This window comes from Mesocricetus auratus, unplaced genomic scaffold, assembly GCF_017639785.1.
Source record: "Mesocricetus auratus isolate SY011 unplaced genomic scaffold, BCM_Maur_2.0 Super-Scaffold_100020, whole genome shotgun sequence".
Classification (NCBI taxonomy): Eukaryota; Metazoa; Chordata; class Mammalia; order Rodentia; family Cricetidae; genus Mesocricetus; species Mesocricetus auratus.
In genome coordinates this window covers 4,689,694-4,703,910 of record NW_024429201.1, presented here as the reverse complement: position 1 = coordinate 4,703,910, position 14,217 = coordinate 4,689,694, and the positions used below count along the sequence as shown (strand labels likewise).

The window sequence follows — 14,217 nt, the reverse complement described above, 5'->3', positions numbered from 1 at the left end:
CACACACACACACACGAGAGAGAGAGAGAGAAAGAGAGAAAGAAAGAGAGAGACAAAGACAGAGACAGAGAAAGAATAAAATTAAAAGTTGAAGAATATGCTTATTCTTAAACAATTCAAATATATCTATAAAAATCATTTCCAAACTTCCTCTCTCCAGAGGGTTCATGCTCCTAATGAAGAGGAAGGGATGCTAAAAACTCTTGACAGGTCATGTGAGTTTCCCAATCTATCCTGTAATTTCCCAAAGGACAAGGTTTTAGAGAGCTTCTAAACAGCTAGATAAATGGAGGCTCATGTAGGAGCATATAAATACTTCTGCATGTCATATGAACATCTTGAATTCAAGGAGGGGGCTGTGGGAATCATGACTTAAAGCTGGTTGATTGGAAGCTGAGGTTGCAAACTTTCATGCTGTGACTAGCATCTAATGCAGGAACAGTCTTGGGGAATTGACCTGACAGGTATACCATGGAGGTTCTAGATTGAATTGGAAGATGCCCAGCTGGTTGGTATCTGTCCCAGAATGGCTCTCTTGCTGATGAAGACAAATCTCCACCTTTCAAGGTCACAGAAACGATCTGTGTTTTGATTGTGTGGGAAAAGCTGAGATTCATTTTACTTCCTCAGTGGTCTAACCTATTATACATCAAAAGACTTATTATTAAATCATCTCATTAGGAGGAGGTAGGCAGTCATAGATTCTGTGGCTTTTGTCTCAAGTTTGCAAGACAATCACATTGCATCTTGTACAGGAAACACCACAGACATGCTTAATTTGCTCTTTGCTTCTTCCTTGTAGAATATCAAGGCTGAAGGAGAGCTTTACAAAAAAGAAGCTGGTATTTTGGAAGAAGTCCCATTCATTTTGGAGAAAATGTGTATTTAAAATCACAGTAATCACATTCTTCTTTGAGTCATTTTTTATTTAAGACATAAAACCGGATGCTTATTTACCTTGACGTAAATTACAAAGCTGAAGCACAAGATAAGATAGAACTATACAAAAATATCAAACCTTTGACCTCAGAACAGTGCACAGGATATGCCATACACAGAGCATTCAAAATGCTCTTTCACACACTCAGCTAATTCTAATTATTGACTGTCACTTCGCAGCAAATTCCATGAATTTCTATGCAAAAGCTTCTTTGTTCTTGAATGTCAACAAAGCGTTTTCACCTGATCATTTTCTAATGCATCTATGCACATACCCCTAAGTTGTCCCTTTGATGAGTTAGGCTTGAGGTAAGTTAGGAAAATGAGCAATTTCATAATTTAAACAAGGCAATGCAGACATGTGTGCGGGGAGAATGATGGATGCTCCTTGGCAATAGTAGTTCCTAAATGTAATATTCTTCTTTTGAATAAGATGGATACATAGTGTACATGTATTAACAATCTTACAACTTCACAGTATAACACACAGTACAGCATCCCTTCAGGCCAGTGTTTCCTAATCGATGCAGCCAGGACCTACTGCTTCCTGGGTGAGGGCAGCAGATGACTCAAACTAACCACCAGGATCTTCTGTATGGAATGGCTCCAGAAGGAAGAATCTACACAAGCTGTCATTTCAGACAATAGTCTTCGCATGTCTCTGAGATGTCAACACCAGAAACTAGCCCAGGGTTAATCTATAAGTAAGAGTATACTTTCACTCTTATAGTGACAAGTACATTTGTGAGTTCTGTGGGGTGGGGCACATGGAGTCTCAGAAAATTTTGGCCATTTTCATGGATTAGGTGGTATAAATCAAACATGGGTAGTTTTATGTTTTCATCTGTCCCCATTTCTTTTGTATTTATCAAAGTATAAGTTGCCATGTGACATCGGATCTACATGTGGTGGCTTTCTTCACTATGACTAGTCTATGGAGGAAAGAAAAAAATCAATATTCACTTTCCTTTTCTTCCTCCATCTCTCTCCTGCTCTTAGAATTCAGGTGTGGGAACAAACAATACTAATAGGGACTAATCATGAACACAGTGGGCTTTCATTCTAAGTAATTTGGAAGATTTCTTTTAAGACTTTTGTCCCCAGGTTATATGCCTAAATCAAATGAATGACAGTCAGATATTCAGCCTCAAACTGTTACTTGAGGGCCTCTAAACTCCATGCTCCTTTCTCTGAGTATGTACATTGAAACACAATAATGCCAAACACAGTCACAGCACTGAGTGTCATTGGCCCCTGCTTTACAGTCACGATTCCTACAGGTTCTATTTCCATAGGTTAGGAGCTGTATGCTCCCGTGGAGCAGATGTTTTAGGAACCACGGGACTGGGACTTGCCTGGCTCCTCATGCTACTCTGTTTTCTCCTCATGGTTGATGGCTAAATCTCTTAATTTCTAACTTTGAGGTAAAATTTTAACGTGAGTTTAAAAGACACCAATTAGTTCACAAGATTACAATGATATAGTTTAACACTGGTGCTTTTTTTAGTTCTTTAAAAATTTTATGTATATTTTGAGTAGAGGACAAAGTACTTTCATTTGAAAAATGGTGGCATGATCAGACCTGTTCCTGTTATGTGGTGTTAGAGTTCAAACCCAGGGCCTTGAATAAGCTCTCTGTGCATTCAACCACTGAGCTATACCCAGCCTTGCATGTGACCTTTGGAAATGTGCTTTGACTTTCTGTTCAGTACGGATTGAATGTGCTCTGGTTGTTTCTGGATTGTGGGTAGCTAGAGCTTGGGTGCCACCATCCAGTTGGAAGCAAGAGCCCAAACTATTCATTTTTAAGTTGTATCTGCATTTAGAGTCCTTTATGTGCAATTAATTTGTATATTGCAATTTTAAAACAGCACCAGCTTGGGGACAAAGCCCTTCTTTCAGTTTTTAGAACTGTCCCTTGGCTGAGGAGAGGGTTCATAAAATACCTAAGGACAATTGCTGAAGGCTTAAATTCCTTTGGTTTCGCCCATAGAGGCATGGAGAACAACAGCCCATATGGTTTTATACCTCTCAAGGAATGATACTGCATCTCTGAAGTACATTATACTGTATGATGCCATGGCAACCTTTTGGAGTGTCATTAAGGAATCTGGGTGGGAAAACATGAATGACTGGTCTATTCACTGAAGTTGGCATTCACAGCAAAAGAAGCACATGTCTTAATAACAGTCTACTAAGGCACTATTCCTGAAAACCATTTGAGGAGAAGAGTGATGGGGAGAAGGATGCTTAAGAAGTTTTGAGAACCAATGCAGAGTGCATAAAATGCTGTTTTGAGCAACCTATTCGTCAGAAGCCACTTTATTTGGATGATAGAGGGCACCTGGCACACAAGGCAGATTCAGGGCCTGGCCCATGAGGCTGACTCGGGGCCTGGGTTCTCTGTAGTTTGCTCAGCATCTTGCAGAACAGGATAGGGGTTCATATGGAATTGATGGTGTGTTCAGTGAAGAAGTTGCTATGGAAAGTACATTCCATGGCAGCCAATGACTGCCATTCAGTGTGTTAGCTGTGGCCCTACTAAGAGTGAAACCAGGGCTTTTCTAGTCTCAACTGTAATACGCTGCTATTCAATCACAAATTTTTATACAAATATTTCTGCTTTCCAATTGAACCTAGACCCCAGTTTACAAAAGGAAAAGTAGATGATGCTCTATGAAAAATATGTGCACATTTATACATATACTTATAGATTAAAATTATCTGGATGCCTAAGCATCAAATTTTATATTGTAAAAATCCCCTTTTTTCCTATATGCTTTTTTTCAAGTATACATATGACACAGAAAATATTTGGGGTCCAAGTAGCCAGTGATCCCAGTGCTCAGAGAAAAATAGTTTGACAAATTGCACCACGGATGTTTACATTGGATCACAAAAGCTAGAAATGTTGCCAAAGACCTTTCCTCATCTCACTTTCAGGCCTGTGAGTTTCGTGAGAAAGTGGAACTGCTTTTGTGTGACTCCTGAGTGGCTGGCTCTTGGTGGAGTGCAGGTTATCCACTGCATTTTCTTGCTTTCAGCTACTTCCTCCTGCAAGATCATATTGCTTTATTCATATTAAACTATGATGACTCTTGGAAATTTAAAACTAAAGGATGGGTCATCTGTAGTGTTCTAAATCCTGGGATTGCTACAACCAGTGTTTTCAGCATAACTTGAAGCTTGATTGAGTGTGTGCTTAGGTGTGTGTATAGACTATGAACACTGATCTGCATCTCTAAACCTCAGTTTTTCTACTATGTAGTATGGAGTTTAGTTCAGCGGTATGCTATAGTATCTCATTCTAGTTGGTAAGCTCTGACACACATTTCTAGGAATTCTGCAAGCTGAATAGGGTTATGTTAGGTGCCTGGAAGTGGATATGGAGAGAACAATGAAGCCTAAGAAATCAAATATTGGGGCAATTTTCCCTCTTGAAGAACAATTTGATGAATAATTTATTTGTGTTCCATTGTGTGAGTACGCAGGAAAGAGAATGCGTGCTCAGGTCGTCAGTTCACAGTGGAAACAACGGTGCTAAAAAATCAAAGGTACAAGATGTGTGGTGACTTATTTTAATCCATAAGTTCATAAATAGTCTTAACTATCCTGCAGTTTTTCTTATTGTCTTAAAATAATGTTATAGAATTCAGTATAGTTCTTAACTATTTATATGTTCTAGAATATATAATTTTGGACATCTGTTATCATTTGTAAAAGCAAAGCCTCTGCATTTATATTTTAGCTTACAAAATAATGAAGAAACTTAAATATTAATGAATGTAAATACTGTGTGAGAAGCAAAGGAAACCAACTTTCATCACCAGTGTTGCTTTTGTGTGCTTATTATTGTTCTGTTGTAAAGTTCTGTCATTTGTTATTCTTCAGTTTTTCTGTGTTTATATGGCATATGTATGTGTGTGCAAACAATTATGCACACACACAGAGACTCGATTATGATACTACAGAAATAAGATGTCCGATTCCTTTTAAATGCTTAATACTAGCCAGGAATAACGTATAATGAAAACCAGTAGGCAAGTGTCTTTGGCACCTTTTTATCCGGCCAAACTGCTCTTCCTCTACTTAAACTTTAAAATGTTCTCATTTCTGCTTCATCCTTTTGGCTTAACAACAGTTTTTAGTTTAAATATGCACACTTACAGCTCAGTGGACAAAGTTCAGTGCCTGGCAGTCCTTGATGTCAAAGATGAATCTAAATTTATTGGTTGAATTTCATTCCCAAGTTAGGAGTTAGGAGTAGGGCTGCTGAGTGGTGTGTGCTGGAGTTGGACACCATGGTAACTGAGCAAGAAACACCTGAGTTATGATGGGGAAATAAGAGACAGAAGAAGGTCTGACTTCTGAAGCCAGTGTGTGTGGGGGGGTAAGAATAGAGAACACATCTTCCTTCTTCTCCTTTCCTGTCCACCTTTCTTCCAGCCAGGGATGACTGTAGCATCCTCAGGTCCATCCCTTAGGCCTTAGGACCTTACATGTAAGGCTGGAAAGCCAAGAGGTAGGCTGAATCTGAGCCCGAAGATAATTCCTCAGAAATAAAATTTCGATATTCAAACCCATAGCACTTAATCGCTCTGTTGATTTGCTGTATTTTGAGGAGAGCAGAGTCCAGCTCTTTGGGGATGTTGACAGGTTCCAGTCTGATGGTGGTCTATCAAGTGGAGAAGTGGCTTTGGGTAGGAAGAATCAGCAAATGTTACAGCAGTAGTTCACACATGAAGATACTTGTACATTCATTCATTGTTATTTTTCTTAGAAATGGAGCAATCTGGGAGCTCAATTACAGCAGAGTCCAAGATCCTTAGGAACTTCGGGAACACAGAAGTGCACACAAATGAGTTCTATCTTTCTGTTGCTTTAAGTTTTCAAGGTACAACTTCTTTAAACCGTATTTCTTGGTTTCTTTTTATACTGATATGCCATGTTCAAAAGCAGTGTGTTCTTGGGAAAATACAAAACTAACTTGGCTAACTTGGGAGACTGCTTTTTCAATAGTAACATGAAACATATTGGGAAAATTTCAAAAATAAACAATCATATCTTGGGATTTTAAATGAACCCTATACCAAAGAGTTGAGAAGTCTCCTACTTTAATGTAACATCAAGAAGCCTTCGCATTAAACAACTACTCAGCAGTGGTGACTGTAGTCTTTTTGGGTAATCTATCTATGCTGTCATGTTTCATTAAACCTTCTGGGCATCACACACTGTGACTTTTCATGACTAATCACTGTTATGCTACACAAACTGCTTTAAGTGCTCTGTTTTTTCTTTGTAAAAGAGTTCCATGTTTTAGAGCTCAATATAAATTAATCACTTTTACTTTTTGTAAAAGTTTAAATGAATAGATTCAGTGCACTTGTTTTTAAATGTCACTCTCACTTGACTGTCTATTATATGTAGAATTTAAGCTCAATTGCACTATTCTCCAATCACATTGGGAAACACTATTCCCAACTACAGAATCCAAGAAGTCATTGAGTGTCAGCTCCGGGATTTAATTCAGTTTTCAGTCTATATTTTATATGGGCTCTGTTAGGCAAAGCTTTTCTCATTAGACTTGGGAGATCTTTTCAACTCCATTCTTTTGTGGTCATTTACAAATGCTGAGTGTCTCTCTGAAGGTGTCATAAAGGGGGAAAACTTAATTTACATTGTGCTGAGAGTAACTGTTCAGTGAACACAAAGCTCTTTTGCGCATCCCTTAAATACTCCACATGGCATTTAAACACATACACAAAAACATGTAAGTACATAGGGATTCTTCTTTAAAACATTTTGTCATTTCACTTACTCAGCAAAAATGAGTAGTTATTAAAAAGTATTTCTCATCTAAACTATATCTTTGGGTACCCTTCTTGTATCAAACTTGATCTGTCACTTTCCAAGTGAGTAATCCCAGCTGAATAATGGATTACACTATAGTTATGTGACCATGTCTTTGGTTATATTTATGAATTTCTTCTCACATGACTGAGGCAAACCTGAGGATAGATCATTGAATAGTTGTTACTGTTCTCTTTTTCTCCTGTAAAATATTTCATTTCTCCATTTTCTTCTTTAGTGGCCTTTTGAAGAATCCAATCTGGTGAGGAAGTACAAATTATAACACAATAAATCATTTTAATTTAAGCAATAGATAATAATCTATTTAGATATAACCTAATTTAGTCAAGTATTACACAATCTGGGCATACAACTCATTCAGGTAACAGATGCATATTTTAGCTAACCAATTAATACCGAGTGTAAATTAGATAACTGCTACTTCGTCTTTGGCTATTTCACTACACTAGTTATGTATATATCCCAGGAAGAATCAGCCCTGTGTGGAACAATCTGGGAAATGTGAGGCAAGTGAATCACTACTTTATCATCACCATTTTTTAAGGGGCAAAACCTTTTCCGTCAAGTAACCAATGGTCACAAATTGAAATTCTTAGAGTTCATAGTGAACTTGGTAAATGGCCATCGGTAAGTGGCCAGGGAAACGTCTGAGCTATCTAGATGATTCCAAGTGGGTCAGAATGTTGCACATACGCTTTCCAGGAGAAGTTTCTTGAAAGACCCCCCCCATGCCATTTACCTATGAAAATAGAGTCACTGATGGTAAGAAAAAGAAATCGTTCAGTGGTTAATTTAAGTCATATTTCAATATGGTTCAATATCATTGAACCATTAGCAAAACTTATCAGCCTTATATGTTTACTTCAAATTATACAGAAAACAAAAACAATTGACACTTGATAAGGAAGTGACCTAACCTTATTTTAAAATTGATTGAATAAATTAAGTCTCATTTAATTAATTTAATCTTTAAATCTAACACTTAGCTTTTTAAAAACAAATGTAGCCTTTAAAATTTGTGTGCTTTTTATTTGAGTAAGTTAATTATTTGCAAATGTAGTGTATTCATATCACGTAGATCTATGACTAGCTATGGATATTCAGGAGCATGCTACTGTGCGGTATGTATGTGGGTGGTGGTGGTCCAATGTGCATGTAGAAGCCAGAAGCCAAACTTGGATACCTTAGGAGCTGTTGCTTTTGCTTTTTGAAACATCCTCTTTCTTTGGTTTATTATGGTGTTAGACTAACCTGAATAGCCAGACAGCCCTGGGGCAGGGTGGGTATTCTATCTCCACTGCCAGTGCTAGGATTATAATCTTATTATAACTATTTGCCAATATGCACAACCTTTTTTTAAGATTTGTATTTATTATTAGCTGAGCTGTCTCCCCAGTCTGGGACTACACACTTAAACACTGACTGAGTACGTGAGGGCTCAGAGGGACAGATGATCAGAAATTAGTACTTCTAAGTTAGGAAGTTTTCGTCAGGGCTACTTTCTGCCAGGATCTAGATACTAGAAGATGAGGAAAGGGTGGTAACAGAACAAATGAATTTGGAAACTGCCATGAGGTTATGCTTTCCCAAATGCCAGTCATTTCCTCTCTAGCAACTTCAGAAGCTCTGGTCTTGGAAACCAGTCAACCTTCCACCTGCGCCCATGTGCCCTGAGGACAGCAAAGCAGGGAGGCTTTCACCAGAGCAGGAAGTGAGTATTTAAGTGCTGCAGCTCCCAGTACTAGCAGGATGAATGAAGAGGCAAAAAAGATGGCAGAATGAAGAGGCAAAAAAGATGGCAGAGCAAAGAGGCTTTTTGTTGTTGTTGTTTGCTTGTTTTGTTGTTGCTTGCTTTTGTTCTTTTGTTTTTTTCTTTTTGTTTGCTTGATTGCTTGTTTTGTTTTTATTTTAATTTTTTTCACTGGGTGGGGGCACTGAAAGGCAAAGAGGAAGATATGGAGGGCCTGGGAGTTGAGTGGAATTGGGATGCATTATGTGAAATTCCCAAAGATTCAGTAAAGAAATTATGTTTAAAAAGAAACTTGGTTCTTCCTGGCTTTTCCTCTAAAGATCAGCCTCTTTTCTAGCCTCCTTTGTTCTAAAATATTTCTAAATGCCCATCTTAGAGACCAAACTTCTGTGATCTCAACTTTTCTACTCAACAAATTCTCTAAGCATTAGTTTTTTGTTTTTTGTTTTTTGTTTTTTGTTTTTTTGGTTTTTTTCGAGACAGGGTTTCTCTGTGGCTTTGGAGGCTGTCCTGGAACTCCCTTGGTAGTCCAGGCTGGTCTCGAACTTACAGAGATCTGCCTGCCTCTGCCTCCCGAGTGCTGGGATTAAAGGCGTGCGCCACCAACGCCCAGCTGCATTAGTTTTTTTTTTTTAAGGGAAACTAGTTATTTAGTCTAGAGATTAAGCGAATATAATTTGCAGTTCCTGCAACTAAACTGTGAAAATCTTAGCCAATGTTGGAAAAACAAAAAGTAAGTTTGTTACCCCTAGACTTTCTCTGGAGTTTTGTTTTTCTGTTTTTGTTTCTATATTATAAATTATCCTCTTCAGAATTAACCTAGTTCAAAACCTGGTGGCAAAAAGTAGTGGTCAATATATAATGTGGTGTAAGTGTTGAATAAATAAATGAATACCAATAAACAAAAGATTAAAAAGTGAGGCATCACTATACCAGTCCTCTTTATCCACAGGCTGGGATGCTTGAAACATGGCTGTACTGAGTGAGTCTCAGACACACTATTTTGTTTTGTTTTCCTATGTGTAATTTTGATGATAAAATTGATATGAATTAATCACAGCAAGAAATTATCAATAATGAACAATAAAATAGAATGATTATAACATTATGCTTTAATAAAAGTTAGGTAAATGTATTTTTTTTAATTTCTCAAAACGTCTCATTATACTGCATTATATTTTGAAGTACAGTTGACTAGATCATGAAACTATTCAAAGACAAACTGTGACTATGGGGGGCCACCATTCCTCTTCAATAAATTACACTGAATGAGGAGCAAAATTGTAGGACTAGTAACTCATCAGTGGTGGGGCTTGGCATCAGTGCGAATCAGGTTAGAAAACCAGAAAACTCATCTTCTAGTTTTCCCGAATTTTTCTTCTGACTGTGACATTCTGCTTTATGTACTACTCTGAAATGAACCAGCGCCTTTTATTCTAGAACCACTGAACCAGGGGCTTTTATTCTAAAACCAAGTATTTTATGTTTCAGCGAATTCATGACCTTTTGTCCCATACGGCACATCAGGGGAATCTATCTAAAAAACACAGAGGTTTTGCAGATAAATTGTTAGTTGAATCCAGCTGTTTACTAGTTGATAATCTTGGGGAGTTACTCAGCTACCAACCTTACCTTTGTCTTAATGCTTATGGGTGCAAAATGCAGTTACAATGCATGGTTACAAAAGTTGTATGAACAACAGAATGAGATTAGTGAATAAGTATTCAAAATCTTATCCAGCACATTAATGGCTGTGTGGCCCTAGAAAACATGCAGAAGTTGTTTGTACATTCATTTCCTCATTTACAGACCGAGGTTCATAATAGCGAGGATGCTTGAAGGAAGACTCGTGATTAACAGAGTTCTTGGAGCACAGTAAGCACCTCCTCAGAGGTAGCTCCCCCCCTCTCCTTGGAATACCAGTTCTGATTGGGAAGCTCTTCACAGAGGTATTTGAATTAACTAAACACAGTCATCTCGACAGCCTGAAATTGGCTAACTGGCCTTTTGTGGGTGGTAAAAGAGGATCTCAGAAACCGTAAGCATATGTCAACACAGCGTTTACTGGAAAATGTTTTTATTTTTACACCCAGGCTTTTTCAGAGCAAGGATGTAAAAACAGGTGGATGAAAATTCCCTTTTGATTGTATGCTTTAAACAAAGGTATGAAGTCAGAGGGAACCCATCCAATTATCGGCCCTGGCTTTCCTCTTCTCTTTCCTAACTGCCCTTTGAGCATTCCAACTAGTCAGCGCTCACACTGGAAGGCCACAGTAGGAGGTATCATCAGGCACAGAATGTATCAGAGGCGCTTCCAAGTGGGAAACTACAGCCTGTGTCAACACAAGCCATAAACCAGGCCTTGGGTGCCACGGTGTGGCAAAGCTAGGTATTGCAGAGAGAATTGATGTCCTGGAAGTTCAGAGGAAGAAAACCACTTGTGTCTTGGGACTTTTCTGGGGAAGGACCATAGATTCTATTTATGCTACTTGTGAATAGTCTCCTTGGGGAAAACTCCCCAAAGAGGAAATTTGCCATCACAGAAGCCAGGAAGGATGGTGACAGCTGTTGTTCAGAAACTTACTATATAAACTATTTGGTTAAACAATTCTGCCATTCATACATTAGAAAAATGAATATGTAGTCACATTTCCATTTTGCATAATTTTATTTAACAAAGCAGTGAGCTAAATAAAGGAACAATGCTAATGTCAGACAGAATTCAAATTCCATATTTAATTGAAAAAATTGAATTTAACTTTTCTATGAAATTTTGTTTTCTGGTAAATTCATCCTAAAAACTATCATCATAGCTTGCTTGAAAATGGTTATGTTCTTAAATTTCTCACCTTAAACCATCTCACTAAATATCTCGATTCACTTGAGAGGAAACAGATCACCACTTGGTCTTCCGTAGGGATTGGATATGTGGGTCTTTGAACTTTATATCCTTTATTATACTAGTACATTACTTGTTCCTTATACAGCCACACAATTATTGAAGAAAGCGTGTTTTATCTCTAAACATCTTATCTCTAAGATGCAGACTAGTGTGGTTAAAACACATGACACTATTCCTTGTATATCATTCATCAACACAGAATTCAATTTTTTTCAATTTTTTTTGAGACAGGCTTTCCTCTGTGTAATAGTCTTGGCTGTCCTGGAACTCCTGTATGGACCAGGCTGGTCTTGAACTCATGGAGATCTGCCTGCTACTGCCTGCTGAGTGCTGGGGTTAAAACCATGACTCATAACAGCCCGGCTGTTTTTCTTACTTTTAAAAGTAACACCTATCCTTACTAAAATTCTAGCTTATTGTTAAATAGTCCCCAATAATCCCCACCTGTAAAAAGTTCTCCCAGAAGTTTTGGATATTTGTACCCCAGTTGGGGCATACCTTTTTCCTTTGCAAAAAATGAGATGTGCAATCCTCAAAGTATGAAATATTGCTTTTAAAGGTTCTTGCTCATCATGTAAATATTTATGTGCTAGTATATTCCAAAGCATTGGTAACCCATAATTTTTTTTTGCCAGTTTTTCTGCTGGAACAGAGAGAGACTGATGGTGGTGCTTACCTTCCAAAGTGCTAATATAAGCAGCATCAAGAGCAGCAGACCAGCGAAGGCACTCAGGAGGATGACCCACAGCGGCACTCTGCCTGGGACTCCGTCTTTGGAGATTAGAATAGCCAGCTGAAAATGATTATTAAACCAGGTTGTTAACACTGATAAACACCCACTAGAACTCCCAGAACACGGAGTTCTTACAGGCTATAGTTTTCTATCAAACAGTGTAATTAATCTCATGACTGTATAAAAAACATTGGGTTTACATTTCAAAATGTCCTTCAATTACTCTAAATGTCCAATAAGATCAAATTTATTGTTGCCCCAAAGAGGAGCCCTTCAAAACAGAATTTTACAACTTACATAGTACGGCTCACTCAGATGGGATATCTAAATTTTCCTAGGACAAGATGGGAGAATCATGCCTTCGTCTAAAACAAGAGTAAAACACTTGTATTTTTAACAAAGACAGCTTGAAACGCCTCACTTTGGAGTGGGGGTAGGATTTTCAAATGGCTAAGTGAAGGAGTTTTAAAACCTTATATACACATACATACATTCATACATACATACATACATACATACACACACACATTTATTAAGGCCACCTGCATTATATACTGTTAGATATTAAAGAGGAAACTCACAAGCATGCCCTTTGTCACTAAAATGAAAGTGGAAACATCCAGTTACTGTCATGGTGAAAAGCAGTAAAGAAAAACATGGCTGATGGCATCATGGTTTTCCTAGATTCTGAGGAGAAAACAGGCCTGAAATCCCATCAGAAGCCAATGAGAAGGAAATCAAAGAGTGTCTGACAGGAGCATCAGATCGGTCCAGCTTCAGTCCCTGGGTACTAACATAGAACGCCACGGGCAACCTTGGTATGAAACGCACGAAGTTTTCAGACACGCAGCCTCGCTTACCTCTCGTTTCCGATTGCTGCTACTTAACGTCAGTGTTGTGTTTTCACTTTGAAGTTCTCCCCTTATAGTAAGATTTAAGCTGGAAAATTGAGTCTGAAAGGCAGGCAGGACTTGTTATTAATGTACTGTGCTAATCAAGATGAGAGATGGTCATGTGTAAGCAGTAAAATTATTACATATGCTGCAGTCACCCATGAAAGATCAGTCAAGATCAGGCCAGCTAAAGAACTAGTATGGACTAGGAGAGAAGTCCTCAGGTCCCATCTCTACCAGAGGAATTGTTGATGGCTGCTGGGGGAGGTAAAGTCACTTCTTTTTTAAAAATATATTTTAAAATAGAAATATAGTTACATCACTCCCCTCTCTCTCCCTCCCCTCCAGTCCCTCCCTTTCAAGTCATTATCTCTATTCTTTAATTACTAGTCTTACATATGAATAGATACAACACAGTCTGTTGAATCCATTTAGTGTGGCTACAAGTGTGGCAGCTGGTGGGTTCGCCATGTCCCAGTGGATGGATGACCCCACACCTACGCATATGGGCAGCCCTAATTAGATTTGGTGGGTTAAAAAAATAAATAAAAAGTTATAGAAGGAAGACATGATGTTGGAGGTGGTTCTGGAAGGAGTTGGAGGGGATATGAGCAAAATACATTGTGTACTTTTGAAAAAAGAAAATAGAAAAAACTTGGATTGTTCTGTGAGATTAATACAGTGGTGCCTGGGGGTACACCTCCTCCTTCCCCCCCACCCCACAACTGTCCCTTAGATCCTTCTTACAGAACTTTCTAATACAAACTTCAAAATATTTTCCAGTTGGATTTTTCTCTAGGAAAACAAACTTCAACCTTCGCTGGCCTCTCATGCCTGTAGGCATGGGATGGCTACATTCTGATAATGAAGACAATGCATAGGCACTTATTAAGGATCCTGCTTGAAATTACCAATATTAAAACGCCATGACTTACCAAAACATCATCTTAATAAGACCTAAAATTCTCAGTTTCATATGACCAACTAAATGATTCCTTAAAGAAAAACAAAAAATACAATAAACTGTGTTCTTAAACAGCCTGAATTGAGATAGATGTGGCCTTGTGAAGGATAAAGAGTCTACTTGCATTGAAATTCCAAAAAATAAATCACTATTGTTTAATGTAGT

At 38.1% G+C, this 14,217-nt stretch overlaps 1 protein-coding gene across 1 annotated transcript in view; it reads right to left on the bottom strand.

The window, feature by feature from the left end:
* Positions 1-908: 908 nt before the first annotated feature.
* The window catches only part of Itga1 (integrin subunit alpha 1), a 143,732-nt gene continuing 130,423 nt past the window's right edge, over positions 909-14,217 (bottom strand). Inside the window, exons 27-29 of the mRNA XM_040728813.1 lie at positions 13,056-13,148; positions 12,139-12,255; positions 909-7,048 (exon numbers count right to left, since the gene is read on the bottom strand). Of these exons, the coding sequence (XP_040584747.1) occupies positions 7,004-7,048; positions 12,139-12,255; positions 13,056-13,148 (255 nt within the window). The 3' untranslated portion in view covers positions 909-7,003. The remainder of the gene's footprint in view (positions 7,049-12,138; positions 12,256-13,055; positions 13,149-14,217) is intronic.